Source organism: Bos indicus x Bos taurus, chromosome 7 (genome assembly GCF_003369695.1).
Source record: "Bos indicus x Bos taurus breed Angus x Brahman F1 hybrid chromosome 7, Bos_hybrid_MaternalHap_v2.0, whole genome shotgun sequence".
NCBI classification, from domain to species: Eukaryota; Metazoa; Chordata; class Mammalia; order Artiodactyla; family Bovidae; genus Bos; species Bos indicus x Bos taurus.
The window spans coordinates 106017688-106035565 of record NC_040082.1 but is presented as its reverse complement, the minus strand read 5'-3'; the positions used below and the strand labels follow the sequence as shown (position 1 = coordinate 106035565).

The following is a 17878-nucleotide window of genomic DNA, read 5'->3' as shown; positions in this document are numbered from 1 at the left end:
CCAGCTCCCCCAACGCTGGCCGGCCTGCCTGTGGCCGCCCGGCCCTCCCGCCCCACGGGACGCCCAGCACACTCATGCTCGGGGCTGCCAAGCACAAGTCGCCCTGCCTTCGGGTCTCCCCGTCTCTGAACCTGCCTGGGCTGGCCAGCACACGGCCCTTCCAAGCGTGTGGAGATGGATGGATGGATGGTTGGTGAAATGAGTGAACAGCTCTGAGTAGCAGTCCACCCTTCCCATGCACACACCCCCTCCACCCCGGGGTCCACGCAAAGCCAGTGCAACCTCCCGGCAAACCCACGTGCACGGCCCACACCAGGGCACTGCTGTCACAGCCACGGCCCGTCCCCACCAGCGTCCACCGCCTGCCCTTCCTCCCCCTGTGGTGGCCTCGTTCTTCGTAAAGGGTGCAGACGCAGGGGGACCAGGCCAAGCCACCCCCTCCAGGGCCGGGGCTGCCGCAGCCCGGGGAGCGGGCCGAGGAGTGGGCGGGGTCTGGCGAGCGTCTGCGGTGGGCGCCCGCTCACCTGGTGGGACAAAGCATTGGCCTGCCTGGCCGCCATCTGCTGCTCATAGAATGAGTCCCCAAACACGCCGCCCAGGCTGGAAGAGTGCTGCAGACAAAAGAGAGGCCCGCTGTCGTCAGGGCTGCCCGAGCCAGGCAGGGGGGAGGCCGTCGGGGGGCGCTGTGCCCGAGCCAGGCAGCGGGGGAGGCCGCCGGGGGTGGTGTGCACGAGCCAGGCAGGGGGTGAGGCCGTCGGGGGTGCTGTGCCCAAGCCAGGCAGGAGGTGAGGCTGTCGGGGGCGGTGGGAAGGTGTGCCCACAGGCGGGCTGCACCCAGACCCTTCCCCCAGGACTTCACCGCTGGCCTGGGCTGGGAGAAAGGGGAGGCCTTTGGAACTTCCTGGATGATGCTCGGAATGTGAGAAGCTGACCCCGTCCATCTCAGGGCTCCTGGGAAAGCCCATGCCCCCTGCGATGGAGGGGTGCACGCCTAACCTCAGGACGATTGCTCCTTTCCACCACCTGATCCTGGGGGGCCTTTGCACCCCAACTTCCCTAAAAGTGCCATCCCATCTCCTCTCTGTGAGCCCATTTTCATCAGATGGAAGCCAAGGGGCCACAGGGTCCAGGAACCCCATGTGACAGCCCAGAGGAAAGTGTGTGATTGGGGCAGGGCGGGAGGGTCTCTGGGTGTCTAGGATGCGATAAGTACCTTGTCAGACATGGGAGACACGGGACAGGAGGCAGGCCACACACGCGGGCAGGAAGGCTTCACAGAATAGGACGAGACAGGCACACAGAAGGCCCTGCCCCCTGGCCCCCACGGCTGAGAGGCCAGAAAGCCCCACTCCTGTTTGCCCAACGCCAGCTAGGGCAGAGGGATGGGGCTGCTGGGAAAGGAGCAGGGGGCTGGGGGTCCTCAGAAGCAGTGGAGATGCCAAAGAAGGAGCAGGGAGCTCCTGCCCACTCCTGAGATGCTGCCAGAGAGGTGGCAGGAGAGTCTGGGGGGACGCAGAGGGGAGCAGAGGCGGAGCTGTGTGCGTGGCCAGCTCACAGCACAGGCCAACAGACCTGGGAAAGCAAGTCCCCAGCCCAGCGCACATCCAGGTCAGTCTTCACAGACCACAGACCCTGGACCTCCTCCCTTGGAGCGCCCTGTTCTAGAAAGGTCCCCATGTTCTCCGACAACTGCCAAAGCTTGACTCTCAGGCCTCCACTGCAAAGAAGAGTTGGTCACAAAACCAGCAGCCACTCTGAGCGTCTAGTGGGCTGACCACAGAAAAGGGACAGCCAGCCAGGTGGAAGGCGGGGCGGCTCCTGGGGACGGACAGGCCACTAAACACCACAGAAGAGTTAAAAGCGCTAACGGAGCAAGAAGGGAGAAAAGCTAACGTGGCAAAAGGCCACCTCTGCCCTAAAAATCGCCAGCTGCAGGTTTGGAAAAGGGGGTGGCGAGGCTGCTGGAGGCGGCAGGTGACCACCTCGGCTGAGGCCGGGGGCATGTCTCTCCGGGGCACCTGACCCTGCGCCCATGGCCTTGGCCCCAGAGAGCCCCAGCGCACACACAGGAGACCCCAGCTTCCCGTGTAAAGCTGCCACAAGGGTCTGCCAGAAAGGTCTGCGCAGAAGGAAGCAGGGAGGGAACGGAACGGGCCCAATCCCAGCTGCCTCAGGTTCTGGCAGCAGCTAGACAGATCCATGCGAGGGCAGGCGTGGCAAACCGGCTGCCTCGTGCCTCCAGGGGAGATGCTGGCTGGGCCGGGAAGGTAGGGGCTGACCCGGGCCCAGGGGGCTGATGAACGCATCCTCTGAGATCCAGCTTCAGTGGGAAGCCCCGTCTGCCTTCTGCCATGGTTTGCCCCCAAGCAGAGCCCTCCCAGGGCCATCTTCACATCTGAAAGGGCAGCCTTCTTCCCCGCCGGCGCACAATGGATGGACAGACAGACAGACACAGACACGGGTTTGATGAGACAGCAACATGCTCTCTGCTCAGGATGGACCGCTCTGGTCCAGGCGAACCTCTCCCAAGAGAGATCCACTCCACTGTAACCTTCCTCTGCCACCTCACGCATGAGAAGGGCCGTTACTCAAGAGACCAGCCCAGGCAGGCTGCCCGCTGTGGCTTCTTCTGCCTGGAGCAGTGTCTCCCATTCCCACAGCCCTCCAGCTCACGTGACGAGACCAGACACAAGTGCACAGAGCCCACAGGATGGCTGGGGAGCGCGCAGACACCAGGCTGGCCCTCCGCACGCCCTGAGCTCACTGCGCCTTTCCTGTCTTCTGCAGAGCCGGGGGAGAGTCCCAGCCCCTGGTTGCCATGGTTGGTGGAGCGAAAGGCCCTCTTGTGTCAGTGAGCCTCAAGAACAGCCTCCGGTCCCCCCGAGGGGAAGGCCACTGTCCTGACATGCAGGGCCTGGCTCGGGGCACGCTGAGAGCCTGGCAGACGGGGAGAGCGGGGCATGCCCCCCACGGCCCTGCCTGAAAGAACAACTCCTGCTCTGCCCAGGAAGGAAAGCCCTGGCTGAGGGTGAGACGTCCTTGGGCGCTGCAGTGACTCCTGAAGTCTCTTGACTTGGTGACATTTTGGGGATGGGGTGGCAGGGTCCTGGGGAGGCTTCACTGCTATGGCAAGAAGCTTTGGGCTCAGACGTCAGCTTTTCGGGAACCCCCTCTCTGATGGAAGGTTCTGAACAGAATGCAGCCAAAGGGGGAGCAGCACCAAGGGGGATTCTGAGGAACCTGCAAAGGTGTGTGTGCATGTGTGAGACTGGGGACCTATGCTGTGCGTGTGTCAGGGAAGCTGTGTGTGTGTGTGCACGTGTGTCACAGATCGGGAACCTGTGTGTCAGGGAACCTGTGTGTGCGTGTGGTCAGGGACCTGTGTTGTGTGTGTATGTCAGGGAACCTGTGTGTGCGTGTGGTCAGGGAACCTGTGTTGTGTGTGTGTGTCAGGGAACCTGTGTGTGCGTGTGGTCAGGAACCTGTGTGTGTGTCAAGGATCAGGGTCCTCTGTGTCTGTGCATGTGTGAGACTGGGGATCTGTGCTCTGCATATGTCAGGGAACCTGTGATGTGCAGGGACTGGGGACCTGTGTTGTCTGTGTGTGTCAGGGAACTTGTGCTTTGTGTGTGTCAGGGATCAGGAACCTGTGTGTGTGTGTGTCAAGGAACCTGTGTGTGTGCATGTGTGCGTCAGGGATTGGGAATCTGTGCTGTGTGTGTGTCAGGGAACCTCTGTGTGCGCATGTGTGTGTGTCAGGGATCAGGAACCTGTGTGTATGTGTGTGTGTGTGTCAGGGAACCTCTGTGTGTGCGTCAGGGATCGGGAACGTGTGTGTGTGTGTGTGTGTGTGTGAGGAAACCTCTGTGTGTACGCGTGTATGCATCAGGGATCGGGAACCTGAGTGTGTCAGGGAACCTCTGTGTGTGCACGTGTGTGTGTCAGGGATCGGGAACCTGTGTGTGTGTGTGTGTGTGTGAGGGAACCTCTGTGTGTGCGTCAGGGATCGGGAACGTGTGTGTGTGTGTGTGTGTGTGTGTGTGTGTGTGAGGGAACCTCTGTGTGTGCGTCAGGGATCGGGAACGTGTGTGTGTGTGTGTGTGTGTGTGTGTGTGTGAGGGAACCTCTGTGTGTGCGTCAGGGATCGGGAACGTGTGTGTGTGTGTGTGTGTGTGTGTCAGGGGCCAGGGTCCTCTGCGCTGCCTCGTATGAAGGGAAACCTGAATCTGACGGACACGCTCCAGCCCTGCCTGCTGTCGAGGGTGAGCCTCGGGCTCTTCATCCATGCGAAGAGGACGAGGACCTTGGACAGGCCGCCAGGCCACTCAGAGAAGCTTCCCAGGCTGGAGGCCTGGAGGTGAGAGACACACCTTCACGAGGGGTGGAGGGCGCTGAGGAGCAGAGCCCCCGCACAGGCTGGCTGTCACTCAGCTGTTCCCCAAAGCGCGGGGAGCACCCCCCCACCTGCAGAAGCCTGGAAGCACGAGGTCTCGGGGAAGACATGGGCAGGGACAGAGCACAGGCTGCTGGAAGCCTGCTCTGAGCCGCACCCTGGGGTGAAGCTGGCACCGACACCACTGACGTGAATGGGGAGCCTGCCACCCTGAGCAGGGGCTCAGCACAGACTCCAGAGGTGCTGTGGGAAAGTGACGGCTCCAGGGGGAGGGTGCCTGCTCCTTGGCCACCACGTAGGGTGGCTGCGTCTCACCAGTCCCCACCCCGATGGAGTGAACAAGATGGCGTGGGGTGAGACAGGAGGCACAGATGCTGTACAGGTGCACAGGGGCCACGCTGGGGGCGCCAGCCAGGCTGGAGTTGGGGGGAGGATGGGGGCGGCGTCCCTTACTTGCGGGGAGCTCCCGGGGGAGAAGCCTTGATTGGAGACGGGCGAGGTGGGAGACTGGTTGGCTGGGGAGCCGGCGCTAGTGCGGTACTGCTGCAGAGCCGGTGCCTGCGATGACAGACAGGTCAGGACGCTCGCAGGGCCCCGGGCCTGGCCGCTCCCAGCCCAGCCACCTGGCGAGGTCCCCACCCCTCAGGTAAGCAGAATACCCGGGCATCTGTAGGAGGGCACCTGAGCCTTGGGCCATAAAGGGGCCCGGCCTCCAAACCCAAGTCTGGGAGGGGTAGGAGCACATGGTCAGAGTCCAGAACCCAGCCTCGCAGAGTTGCCCTGGGGGGCTACGGAAGGGCAGAGGGGTCGGCCTCTACTCAGCGGGTTTAGAGCACTCACACGAAGGCACACCAGTACCCACACACACATACACACAGCCATGCACACACCAACACACACGCTCAGGCAGGGAAGGCCTCGAGCGATGGCAGGATTGGGTGCAGAGCAGGGGTCCTGGTGCCCGGGGGTCACCATCACCAATGTTGCTTGGGACCAGCCCTCTGGGTTATGCACAGACTTCTAAAGGGCAGTCACCTCTTCACTTGAATGACAAAGGGTCTTGGCGTCTCACCAGAACGCTGGGGGCCAAGACCCGCTAGGCCAGGACCTGAATCTAGTCCCTGCTCTGGTCCTGCCCAGGGCAGCCCTGCCGCGTGTCTCTCAGCAAGCTGCTTGACCTCTCTGACCTGCCGTTTAATGAGACCCAGCTGGCCGGCGCAGGGCCCCCTAAGAACTACGTCTCCTTCGTTTCTTCTGTGGCCTAGAAGTCTGGAATGGGGGTTGAGCCCCATAGGGCAGGAGGTTCCGGTAGCAAGGCTTGAGTGTCCGAGACATAGCATGGTCGCTTGGCAGTGACTAGCTCAGGTCTTCTCGGGGCTGGGAAGATGAAAATGACCAGAGGGACATTCTCCTCGCTTGAGCGGGTGTGCAGAAGCTCACACAGGCTGCCCCTGGAGGCCGAGCCCTGAGACCGCCAGCTCCCGTGGGGGTGGTGGGTGCATTACCCCACCACGGGGCCCTGATCCGAGAGCTTGGCTCGGACACCCCGTGCCTCCACTGTCCCTCCAGCTCCAGCGCTAGGCTCTGCCACTGCAGAGTGTCATGGGACTGGGTGCCCCGGGCGGCTCCACTGTCAGAGCCTCCCCTGGAACTGCTGTGTCTCTGCCAAAGGCAAGGTTTGGGTGCAGTCCCATCCCGGGGACCCCTGAGGTCTGCCCTCTGAGGGATCAGAGCGGCTTGGACATGTGAGCCGCCCCCTGTTCGGGGACCTGCCGGCCCTGTCCGGCCCAGGAGGGCTTGTTCTTTACAGAACACACGGTGTTCTGATGACACGTACCCTGGGGCTGGTGGCCATGGGCCAAGTGAGCAGGGAGGGCTGGCTGGGCCCCCAGCATGCGTCTGTTTCTCTGAATATGGCCAAAGGTAGCTGTGACCACTCCCTTCCCACCAGGGCAACCTGGATAAAAGTCTGGACAGGAAGGCTTGCAGGTGCCATCAAACCGCCCCCAAAGCTAGCATTTGTTACCGAGCCTGGTCCCAGGCAAGAGGGTCCCACGGGCTGAGCTGCAGGCCCTGGGCCCAGAGCACTATGCGCTAAGAACCGCAGAACTGGTTTCACCCCTTCTGTTCCTCCTAGGTCATCTCCATCACTCTGGCTCCTGGAAGTCCATTCCCTAGCTCCTGCGAGCTGGGTGCTCCCCACCTCTGAGGAAGCCTTGGGTGGGAAGGGCTGAGGGGGGGATCCAGGCCCATGGGAGAGGGACACAGGTGGCCCATGCTGCGTGAAGTCTGGGGCACCTGACCCTGCTCATGAATCAGTTTCCCCATCTCTGTGGGGAGGACAAACTTGGCTTGAGGACTTCAGGCAGGATTCCTCACTGAGCCCCTGGCTGCAGACAGCGTTTGCCTCTGCTCCGACCCCTGGCCAAGCTGGCCTCAAAGCAGAGCCTCGAGGTGGCTGCAGATAAAGCCAGGAGCCCTGATGCTCCCCCCAGCCCCCAGGTTCCTCCTGCACAAGCCCCCCTGCCCCAAGCCAGGCCCCTTCCCGCCTTACCGAGGCAATGTCGATCCCCATCGGTGGCTGGCCCGCGTTCTCTGGGGGGGACTGGGGGAGAGAGGACGGTACTGTGACCGCGAGCGGGGGCAGCTGGGGCCCCCGTGTCAGGTTGGCACTTGGCATCAGGGAGCCGCCCTGGGGGAGGCCGACAGGCACCTGCGGGGGCTGCGGGGGCGGCTGCTGCTGGGAGGCCGGCGGCGGGGGCGGCGGGGGCTGAGGCTGGGGCGGCGGCGGCTGCTGAGAGCCCGCCTGGGTGAAGAAGGCGTAGGGCAGCTGCTGCTCCAGAGTCAGGGCGTCCATGGCCACGGCCTGGAGGGAGAGGAGGGCGTCAGGCAGGAGGCACGCTCAGAGGTGGGGGCCCCCACGGCCTGGTGTGCGTGGCAGCGAAATGATGGACAGACCAGAGGGTGTCCCGACCCTGGACTGGGACAGCAAAGGCTGAGCGGGAAGGCCTCCCCCAGGGCCCACAGAGGACGGGGCTGCAGCTCGGTGGGCCTGCCCCCAGCGAGGTTTTCTCCCCGCATGCCAATAGGGGGCACCAGTTTCCATATCTGCAGACTTAGAATCCTCTCCTCCTCTGCCCCTTTGAGCTGGAGCTTCCTCGCTGTAGGCAGGCATGGGGCGTACACTCGGGGAGCTCAGTGGGGAGCCAGCACCTAGCCCCTGTGGAGTCCTGTAAGGGGCAGGAACACCCTCACCACCTGCAGCCAAGGGGAGGCTGGTGAGGAAGGCACTGGCGTGGTCACTGGGCAATGACCAGCTCTGGGCTCTTAAGAGTTGGAAAGAGGAAAACAACCAGAGGGAAGTTCCATCTACACGGGCAGCTCCCCAGGCAGCCAAGGGCTCCTGCCTTCTGAGGGAGACTGGAAGCATCCGGGAACTACAGGATATAAACACTAAGCAGAAAGCCTGGCCTCTCATTAGCCAGTAGGCAGTTTGTGAACAGAGAGGAGTTTTCAAAAGAAGAAGGCAGGCCTCAGGGGTGGCGCGTGGCGGGGAAGGGAGACGAGGCTGGGGTCCCCCAGATGGAGAGACCAAAGGCAGTGGCATCAGGAACCATCCACGGCTCTGGCTCCTGATCTGAACAAGAACTGGATAAGAGGTTCTTAACCTGGTGGGGGAAAAGGGCCCAGGCCAGGCATGGGAAGATGTATTAACAGAACTATTGTTAAATTTCATCTTAGGTGGATAAGATCAACAAGGTCATGTTAAAAAACAAACAAACAAACGTTATCTACTAGGGATTATAAAACAGTCAACAGGGACAAACTCCTCAGAGCGCACAAACTACCAAAACGGACCCAAGAATCTGGAAAAGGAAGTCTGAGCAGATTGGTATCAAGGGAGACGTCAGATCAGGCACCACAAGCTTTCTAATGCAGATCCGTCGAGACTGTGGCACCTACGCTGAATTCTACCAAACATTCCAAGAAGTAACACAGATGCTTCTCAAACTCTTCAAAAAACACAAGAGGAGAGAATACTTCCTAATGTATTCCAGGAGCCTGGGCTAAGTAAAAAAAGATTAGATTCCAACTGTGGAAATCAAAAAGGAAAGGGGGAATGTAACTTTACAGAAATTAAAAGGATTATGAAAGAGTGGGCTTCCCTGATAGCTCAGTTGGTAAAGAATCCAACTGCAATGCAGGAGACTCCGGTTCAATTCCTGCAATGGGAAGATCAGCTGGCAAAGGGATAGGCTACCCACTCCAGTATTCTGGCCTGGAGAATTCCATGGACTGTATAGCCCCATGGGGTCGCAGAGTCAGACACGACTGAGCGAGTTTCACACACACCGCCTACAAACGAGCTTCCCAAGTGGTGCTAGTAAGTAAAGAATCTGCCTGCCATTGCAGGAGACTCAAGAGATAAGGGTTCAATCCCTGGGTCAGGAAGATCCCCTGGAGAAGGGAAATGGCACCCTACTCCAGTATTCTTCCCTGGAGAATCCCACAGACAGAGGAGCCTGGTGGGCTGCAGTCCATGGGGTCGCAAAGAGTCGGACACGACTGAGTGACTTAACGCACAGCCACTGCCTATGAACAGCTGTGTGCCAGCACAGGGGACAACCTTGATGAAACGGACCAATTCCTAGACACAATCTACCAAAGAAGCAGGTGAAGGAAACCTGGTAAAGTATTTTACCAGGTTTTCTTTTAACAGAAAAAGACTCTCAATACTGTATTTTGAGAGTTGGGACATGCCAATGAGATCCTAAAGAAGAGACTAGCATACTGAAGAACGGCCAGTCACACGGGCACAATCTATCAGCCGAGATGGACCCAGGGGACTCCAGGCCACTTGATTTCTACAGTCCCCATGTCTTTGAGAATTTGACCACAAAAAAACAAAACAAAAACAAAAACAAAAAAAGGAAGCTTTTTAGAATTCTGCTCCCTGGGAGGAGCATAAGGCCTCCCAGAGAGGCACACTCGGGCCCACCTCCCCTGCCCCACTGAGCCCTCGCACCTGAGTGATGGGAGACAACGGGGACAGGGTGGGCGACACCTGCTGGGCCTGCTGCCGCCTCGCCTCTGTGCTCAGCGACAGTGGGCTGACGCCGGCCGGCCGGTGCTGCGGTGAGGAGCCGGGCGTGCTCATCCCTGAAAGGGAGAGGGTGGATGTGACGCCAGCCACTGGGACCAGGGCAGGAGGCACTCACACATGAAGGGTCACTGCCGAGGACAGCCCATTCATTCACAGGTACCAGCAGGCACATCCTGATCGCCAAACCCGGGGAGCCCCCTCTGAGGCCCTAGTACCCTGACGGGAGGCTCCCCCAGCGCTGCAGGGGCTCCCACCTCCAGTGCTGGCCAACATGCTCCCCAGTGATCCTGCCATCCCCCCGGAAGGGGCGTGTCCCATAGGCCCAGCCAATCAGCACTTCCCCCACTCTGGGCTACCACACGATTGTCCCCTGGATGGACACCTGACCAGGCTGGCCAAATGAGATCCTGCCCAGGGGATTTTGATGGAATTCCAAGAAGGAAGGTTCAGAGTTGTGTGAGGGGTAACCACAAGGGAGCTGAGGGGCAGAAATAGCACCTGAGCCCCAGAGGCAGCCATGCTGGCACTTCCTGGTTTCAGGAGACAATGAATCCCCTCCTTTTTCTTTTTGCCTAAAATAGCTTGCATTTGATTAGCTCCAAAACCAAGTTGGTCTTGCCTGATGCTGCAGTTTCTTCCTGAACCTCATCGTTCTCCTCACCCTCATCCCTCCCCAGGACTGCTCCTTCGGCTAGCTCTCCTCTTGGCCCCTCCCAGCCAGGGGCACATCCACAACCTTCGCCGCCGCCTCCCATGCACTTGCCACACTGCAGCACCAACCCCACTAGTGACCGAACTGGAAACTCAGTTACTTCATCTTCTTCCTGCCGGAGCTCCTGCTGGGGCGCTCCAGGTCGCCCCTTCCTTCCCTCACCCTGGCCTCCTCCCCCAGCAAGCTGATCCCTGATGTGTCTGTTGTGAAGGAGCCAAGAGAGGTCAGGTTCAGTGTGGCAGCAGTTGAGGCCTGCTGGCTGATCTTGGGGTACAGGGCCAGGAAAGCACAGGCCCCCTGATGCTGGGAGCAGGAGGGGTGCCCTGGGGGCCAGGCTTGATGCCCCCCGACTTGGTTTCCTTGTCCCTTCCAGTTCACCGTGAGGCCCCAGTGAGGTGCTGAGCAGGCTTGGAAGAGAGTCTGGCTTGCAGTCAAGGCCAGGTGAAGTTGCCTGACTCACCAGGGGAGCTGGGCCCAGCCTGTGGAGGGCACCAGATCAACTTTATTCCAGCGGATGAGGTGGCAAGTTCAAGGGTGGACGAGGGTACAGCCTGCACACACTCCGGAAGGGAGATGACAGGCAGCCTTCCCTCCACCCTGAGGCAGCTATTTGCTGGGGCCGTGTCATCGGTGCTGGGCGAGCCCAGTCATGCCTGCACTTCCCTCTCAGATGCCCTGGCGGCTCCACTCAGCTGGACACTGAGGTGGGGGGCGGGGGCTGACACTGCAGCAAAGCCCCTGAGGGCCAGTTTCCACACAGACCCTGGACCCAGAATCCGGCTGCTGCAAACACAGCAAAGTCAAGGGAGCCGTCGACAGAGGCCTAGGTGGGTGGCGTCTGGAAGACGCCCGCTGAGGGCACCCTGGAGTCGGGACCCTGCACTGCTCCCTTGTCTTCTCTGAGCATCCAGTGCTCCACTCGTCCAGCAGGCCAAGGGATGCTTGCCGCCCACAGCAGGCGTGGATGTCGGGAACTGATAAGCACGAGAGGCAGATGCCAGGGGTGAGTAGGCTGGAGAGAGACAAGGCCAGGAGAGGCCTGCCGCCAACTGGAGAGCTCGAGTCCCTCTGAGGTGGAGGACCTTGGCCCACCACACTGGGCCTGATTCTTCCAGGGAGGACTGAAATCCAGGTTTTTACATGCGTGTTTGAATGTCCATTCAAAGCATCACACACAGTCGGAGGCCAGCCAAAACACACTGGGCGGTTAGGCTGCCCGCCTCTAACGTCTGTGCTGAACACAAGGGAGGTTTTTAATCCTCTGCCTGGCTGCAGTGAGCTCCAGGCCTCACAGGCGGGCAGGCACCACCCCTGAGACACCGGCTGGGCCGAGGGAAGCCTTGCTGCCGAATTCCTTCAGACAACCTGGATCACCTTTGGGAAAAGAAGTGGGGCCAGCTGGCAGGGAGGCCAAGCGTGGGCAGGGAGAGCTGCCAGGGGAGGGCAGGCCAGGTGGCGGGAGCCTGGCCCGGCAGCATGCAAGCCCTCTGTGCGGGGCTGGCTGACCCCAGAGGTGTGCTGCGAGGAAGGACCCCAGCCTGCCCACCTCCCACGCCCAGGAAACGACTTTAGCAAACGTGGAAGGAGAAAGAGGGGCCTCCCTCTTCCTCCTCGTCCTGACTGCAGGCTGGGCTGGGCAGGCAGGGGGAGGGGGCGGGCTCCATGTGTGCCAGGGGCCGGGTGGCGGCTCTGCTTGATGTAAAACGCGCCGGGAAAACGAGGCCCCGGCCAGGCAAGCTGCCGTGGAGTGGCAGGTTCGCAAACAACCGAACACATGTCAGACATTACTGGGCCGATGCGCCGAGCCAGGCAGGCTGGGGTCTGGGCCCCCGTTTGGGGTCTGTGCTCGGTCCTGCATCTATGGTTTTCACATGTGTTGTGTTTTCCTGTGCTTGTTTAGACTCGGCTCGGGCTGGAAGTGCGTGGCTCCTAAGCGGCCGCTGGGGCTGTGGGTGGGGGAGGGGCTGCCAAGGACCCTCCGGCAGAGGGGGTGGTGCTCTGGAGGCTGCAGCAAGGCGTGAGGAGAAAAACGGGGGCCAGGAAACAGTGACTTGGCGTCGGGGGGCCCTCCCTAGCAGCCCCAGAGGCGACCCTCCAATTTCTCGCCTTGCACAGGCCTGTGGACACTGCCCACCCACTGGTCTCTTGGCGGGCCCAGGATCTTGGGGTCCCCTGAAACTGCTTGTTTTGTGTTCTGGGCCTTCCCTGGAAGAGGGGGACGGGGCATGGCCAGGGCAAGTGTCTTCTGCCTGATGGCTGAGCCAGCTTTTCGCTTGAACACCTAGGGAGCGTGCACCGCCCTCAGCAACCCTCACCTGCCCCCAGCCCTGTCCACATCAAAGCCAGTAAGGGCTCCGGGTTCCTTCACTCCCAACTCCACCTGGCTCCAAGGCTGGCCCACTTCACCCTGAAACCTCTCTGTACAGCTGCCCACGGGGCTCCGCCCTGGCCCAGGGGCTGCTGCCCATTCTTTACAGTCGGCTTCCCCAGAGGAATTGCGGCCAATATTAATCTGAGTGTGTGATTCTCAGAAAATTCTGTGTGGCACCGCCCAGCAGGGGGAGCACGGGGTGGAGGTGCTGTGGGTCCGTGGACCAGGTGAGCATGGGGCCCAGGCTGTGGCTCCAGGCTGAGGAGGGCATGATGAGGTGGTGCTTATCAACCACTGAGTCCCAACACACGTGGGGACACATGCGAGTCCCCATGGCCCCTCTTGCCTGTCCAGGCTGCTGGGGGACTGCCCCTTCTCCCTGTATGCAAACCCACACATCCCACAGTCAGCATGGGTACAGCGGTCACAGCAAGGATGTGTGAGACCAAGGCCCAGCCCAGGGAATGATGAGAGCAAAGCAGTGACTTGACAGCAGCTGGGTGTGTGCAGAAAAGCCACTTGGTGTGAGAAGGGGCAGATCATGGGCAGGGGGTCAGGAAGCCTGCAGAAGGGAGAGCGGGTGTCTGAGCAGGGAATGGGGTGAGGAGCCTGGAGGAGGGGGGTCTGTGGGGGAGGGGCAGCATGTGCCAGGGTGCCCTGTGTAAGCTCACTGGCTGGCGAGGAGTCGGGGTGGGGAGCAGGATTAGGGGGCTCCCGGGGGCCTGAGCAAAGGAGAGTGGTGAGCTGATGGCCATTCTGGGTCGGGGGAGGGGTGGGGGGACCCAGCACGTGGGGGCCAGAGAGGGGAGTCTGGGGTCCTGTCTAAGTCACAGGGGGACGGTGCCGCTGGGAGTCCTCAGGACAGACAGGGCCAGGGTGGCACTGAGGGTTCCTGGGACCCTGGGACCCTGAGATGCCCTCAGGGATGGGTGGCTGCGCAGTATGGGGAGGGGGCCGGGCTGGAGTGGCCTAGGCTGTCAGTCACAGTGGGGCACGGGAAGGGCAGGGAGATGAGAAGGGGGAGGGGAGTGGGCGGGGCGGGACAAAGAACAGGTCAGTGGGGCGCATGGGGAAAGCCTAGGCTACCCCAACTCCCGGAAGCCCCCAACACCTGATAAGAATTGTGCTCTAATCCCTGGGGGCATGCGCCTTCCCGGCCCCGGGCCTCTGCCCAGATGCCCTTCCCCTTTGGTCGGCCTGGCAGCCCCAAATCCCCACGGTGGACTCTGCACACGCACACACACACGCACGCACGCACGCACGCACGCACGCACGCACGCACGCACACACACACACACACACACACGTCATCCTGTCGGGCAAGGGCGCCTGGGGCCCTCCACCCCCGGGAGCTGGCTCAGCCCTCACTCACACACACGCGCACATCATCCTCACTGGAGGGGCAGTCCTGTCGGGCAGGGGCGCCCGGGGCCCTCCACCCGCCGTGAGCTGGCTCAGCCCTCACTCACACACGCGCGCACGCCCTCCTCACTGGAGGGGCACCCCTGTCAGGCAGGGGTGCCCGCCGCCCGGCCGGCTTACCCTGGCCGGCAGCACCGATGCCCAGGTGTGTCAAGTTGGCTGCCAGGTTGCCGGTGCTGCTGGAGCTGCTCAGCGCGGGGAAGGTGGGCTCCTCGGGGTCCAGCGGGGTCGGGAGGGGGGAGGGGAAGTGGATGTTGGTCAGGTCAGGCAGGGAGCCCCCCGTGTTGTGGGTGGCGGGGATCAGGGCTGTAGTGTTTTCCTGGTCGGCGGATGGAAAGATGCTGGGGGGGAAAGGCCAGACAGAGGGGGAGGTGAGCTCTTAGGATGGCAGCTGGCCTATTCTCCCCCAGAAGCTGTGGTGGGGGCAGGAGAAGGCTGGTTGCAAAAAAAAAAAAATCAGCAGGTGCAAAATGACACCCCACAGTGAGGCGCTGCTCTGCTGGAGAAACAGCTACCAGCACCTCCAGTGGAAACTGAGAAGTGGCTGGTGGCTCGGGGCTGGGGGGAGGGGCTTCCCACTGACCAGGAACGGGGTGTGTCTGAGGTGCGAGGGGGCTGGGGAAGGGGCTCCGTCATCTCAGGCAGGCAGAGGTAGGAGTGTCCCCCAGAGTGGGGCTTGCTGGGTGGCCGTCAGCGGCACAAGAGCCCTTCTTATCAGGAGGTGTGGCCTCATGAGTGGATGGGAAGACCAAGCAGCCCTTGGTGGCCTTGGGCACACAGGGTGGGCCCTGCTGAGACTTACTTGATTCCAGGAACCTCGCAGGACTTGGGCCTGGGCCCCGTCTGAAAGAAAAGACAGCAGAGCCTGAGCCAGCCTCCTCACATGCACTGCAACCCCTCACAGTATGGCTGACCTCCCTACAAGGGCTAAGAAGTACTCCACAAGAATTGAGTTTACTGGGACTTCCCTAGTGGTCAGGTGGCTAACAATCCAGTGGCAATGCAGGGGACACAGGTTCGATCCCTGGTCTGGAAACTAAGATCCCACATGCCATGGGGCAACTAAGCCCATGAGCCCCGGAGCCTGTGCCTCGCAACAAGATAAGCTATTGCAGTGAGAAGCCTGTATGCAGTGACAAAGACCCAGCACAGCCAAAATTCAACAGATTAATTTTAAAAAAGAAGAAAGTTTAGTCTCGGATAAAGAATATGTAGCCCCAAAGAACAGAAGGAGGGGCTGCCCCAGACACACCCGGGGCAAAACCAAGAACTGTGTGGAGATGGCTTTCCTACAGCCCCTCCCGGCTTCACTCCACCTGGTAAGGTGTGCATGGGCCAGGGGTGGTGTGGTCCCGTCAGAGCAGGCATTGGGGAAGTAGAGGAATCCTGTCCACTCTTCACATCCGAATCCCCTGGGGCTGTACCATGGCTGTTGGTAGCCAGCGGGGGGGCAGGACCACTGAAAACCCACTCAGGTGCCTGGAGGCTAACACCCTATGTCACTCCTGAATCAAAGCAGGCAGGGCTCTGGTGGCAGAGGCTCCACTGCTCAGAGTCCCTCTGTCCGTGGCAAGGAAGGACGTCACATGGAGAAGCCTCAGGAGGCTCAAACCGGATGCCACAAATAACACGGAAGATGCTGACCACGCCCCCTGCTGACCTGCTTCCCATGGCACGGGGGCCTGAGCTGTGATTCCCAAGGGGACCCTGCTGCCGGTGTGCTCCCTGGCCCACGCTGCCCGGGGACGGACACTGTGGCTGCCCTGTAGACCAGCCCCGGGGAGAGGGTCCCAGAGAAGCTCTGCTTCCTCTTCCTCTTCTGTGAAGGGGGACACTATCGCCATCCAAGAACCACAGGCTCCAGGCAGGGTCCCTAGACTCTCGTCCAAGGACAAAGAAGGGACTCTCTTCCCCTGGCAGCGGACGTGACTGGGCAGAGCCTCGCATGCCAGCAGAGGGCTCGGCTGAGTCATGTCCCCTATTCGTCTCTGCCTCTCAGGCCCTCAGGCACACACTCCCCGTATTCTTTAAGGATTATCAGACAAGAACGTGGACACACCGGCAGAGGGCTAGGCCTGCCTTCCATGCGCACAGCCAGTGAGCTGGGGGGTGGGGACGGGGGAAGGCCCAACTGGCAGTGATTGGGGCACCGAAGGGGTGGCATGTGACCACCAGGCGTTTAGCCCCTGCAGGGAATGCCAGAGGAACGGGTTTCTACTTGGCCATAGGCTCCTTAATTCCGTGAGTAAACACTCGCTTCATTACCAGATTATTTTTTGCAAAGCACTTTGACAATGACTTTTTCTAAAGAGTCTTTTCAAACGCATTCCACGGATGTTATGGGATCCTAATGGATTTCTAAACAGTACGAAGAATTCACCCATCATCCCCCATCCCACCCCCAACGAATCCACAGGAATTCCTTTCCTGACATCCTCACAGATGTATCCTTTAGTTTCGAGTGGCAGTTAAAGGAGTCTCCCCCAGATGCTGGGCTCTGCCACCCTCCTCTCACTCCCATGATGCTGGGGCTCCTTCCCTCCCCAGTCGTGACTCTTGCTATCTTTGCAGCAGCAGCACACTTGGGCAGGTGCAGGGACCCCGTTCCCCTTACTGACGCACCTCTCTGCAACTGGACATTTCAGTTACTTTTTCCTTTGGGTTGTTAAGACTTTCAAAGGTTTTTACCGAGTAGGAAAATCACATGTGTTCCTCAGGCAAAACTGGAACATGCGGACCAGGTCAAGAGCGCTGGCCACAGCCGCATGTGCGTCTCCCCAGGGCCTGGCCCAGCACACCCAGGGATCTGTGGGCGTCTCTGTGTGTCTTCTGCCTCTCTAAGCAGCTTCATCCTCCTCTTTCTGCGTACCAGTTATCTCACAAGTCTCTCACGCCTTTAGATCCCAACTCACGCACACACAGCTTTCTACCCGAGGGCCTGAGGACAATTTCCTTATAACTCCCCCACTGGCAAACATTCAGGCTGTTTGCAGTTGATTCAGAGGCTGTGAACACACGCCTTCCTGAGCGCAGTGCTGCCTGCTTCATCATCCCCCTGAAGGGATGAGCGGTTTGAGTTGCTGCCCCCTTTCACTGCAGCTTGACCAGCAATAGGTGTCAATTCTTTTTTTTTTTACATTCAAAATCGCCTTAGTGTTAAATGCATTTTTGTTCTATTCAAATTCTTTGAAATCTATTCACCGCACAAATTCTATCTTATCACCAGATCTTTTTGTAGGCTGAAACTGAGAAATTTGTTTCGGGACCTAGAAATAATACAGAAATCTCAATCCAACTGGGAATTCCAAGCAGACTCTGTACTGCAATAAAAACTCCAATTATTGTGCAAATAAACGGAAGTTTATGTTTAAAGAAGACGACAAATGACCATAGTTATCCAACACCATGGGTTAGGAGAATGACCACAGGCTAAGAATTAGGTAGTGTAGGTTCTAAACCCTAAGTATCTTCACAAGCTTGTGCACATCACCTAACCTCCCTGTCTTCCATTTCTTTTTTAATTGAGATATAACTGGCATATAATGTTATATTAGTTTTAGGTGTACAATGTAATGATTCTATATTTGTATATACTGTGCTGATCACCATAATAAGTCTAGTTAATAGTTAACATTCACCAGTACATGTAAAAACATGGAATGCTTCATGAATCTGCCTGTCATCCCTGAACAGGAGTCATGTTAATCTTCTCTGCATTGTTCCAATTTAATACATGCTATCAAAGTGAACATGGATTTTAATTCTTTACATGGTTTTTCCCAGTGTTAACAGGCCTTCCATTAGCATTCAAGGCCTAACTGGTTAAAGCTATATGAGGTTTGGGGAATTCCCCGGCAGTCCAGTGCTTAGGACTTT

At 59.6% G+C, this 17878-nt stretch overlaps 1 protein-coding gene and 1 non-coding gene across 9 annotated transcripts in view; both read right to left on the bottom strand.

Moving 5' to 3' along the window:
* The window catches only part of CRTC1 (CREB regulated transcription coactivator 1), an 85204-nt gene that overhangs the window by 7397 nt on the left and 59929 nt on the right, over positions 1-17878 (bottom strand). For 2 of the 8 annotated variants that reach the window (XM_027548337.1, XM_027548339.1), the window contains 7 exons: positions 14805-14845; positions 14123-14343; positions 9420-9553; positions 7107-7259; positions 6948-6998; positions 4847-4951; positions 525-611 (listed from right to left, as the gene is read on the bottom strand). In XM_027548337.1, coding sequence (XP_027404138.1) covers positions 525-611; positions 4847-4951; positions 6948-6998; positions 7107-7259; positions 9420-9553; positions 14123-14343; positions 14805-14845 — 792 coding nt within the window. Of the gene's footprint in view, positions 1-524; positions 612-4846; positions 4952-6947; positions 7260-9419; positions 9554-14122; positions 14344-14804; positions 14846-17878 lie in introns of all 8 variants that reach the window. The other 6 variants (XM_027548332.1, XM_027548333.1, XM_027548335.1 and 3 more) reach the window with 4 other exon arrangements.
* Positions 17651-17752, bottom strand: LOC113896700. Its single transcript, XR_003512079.1, has one exon. It is a non-coding gene; the product is annotated as a U6 spliceosomal RNA (small nuclear RNA).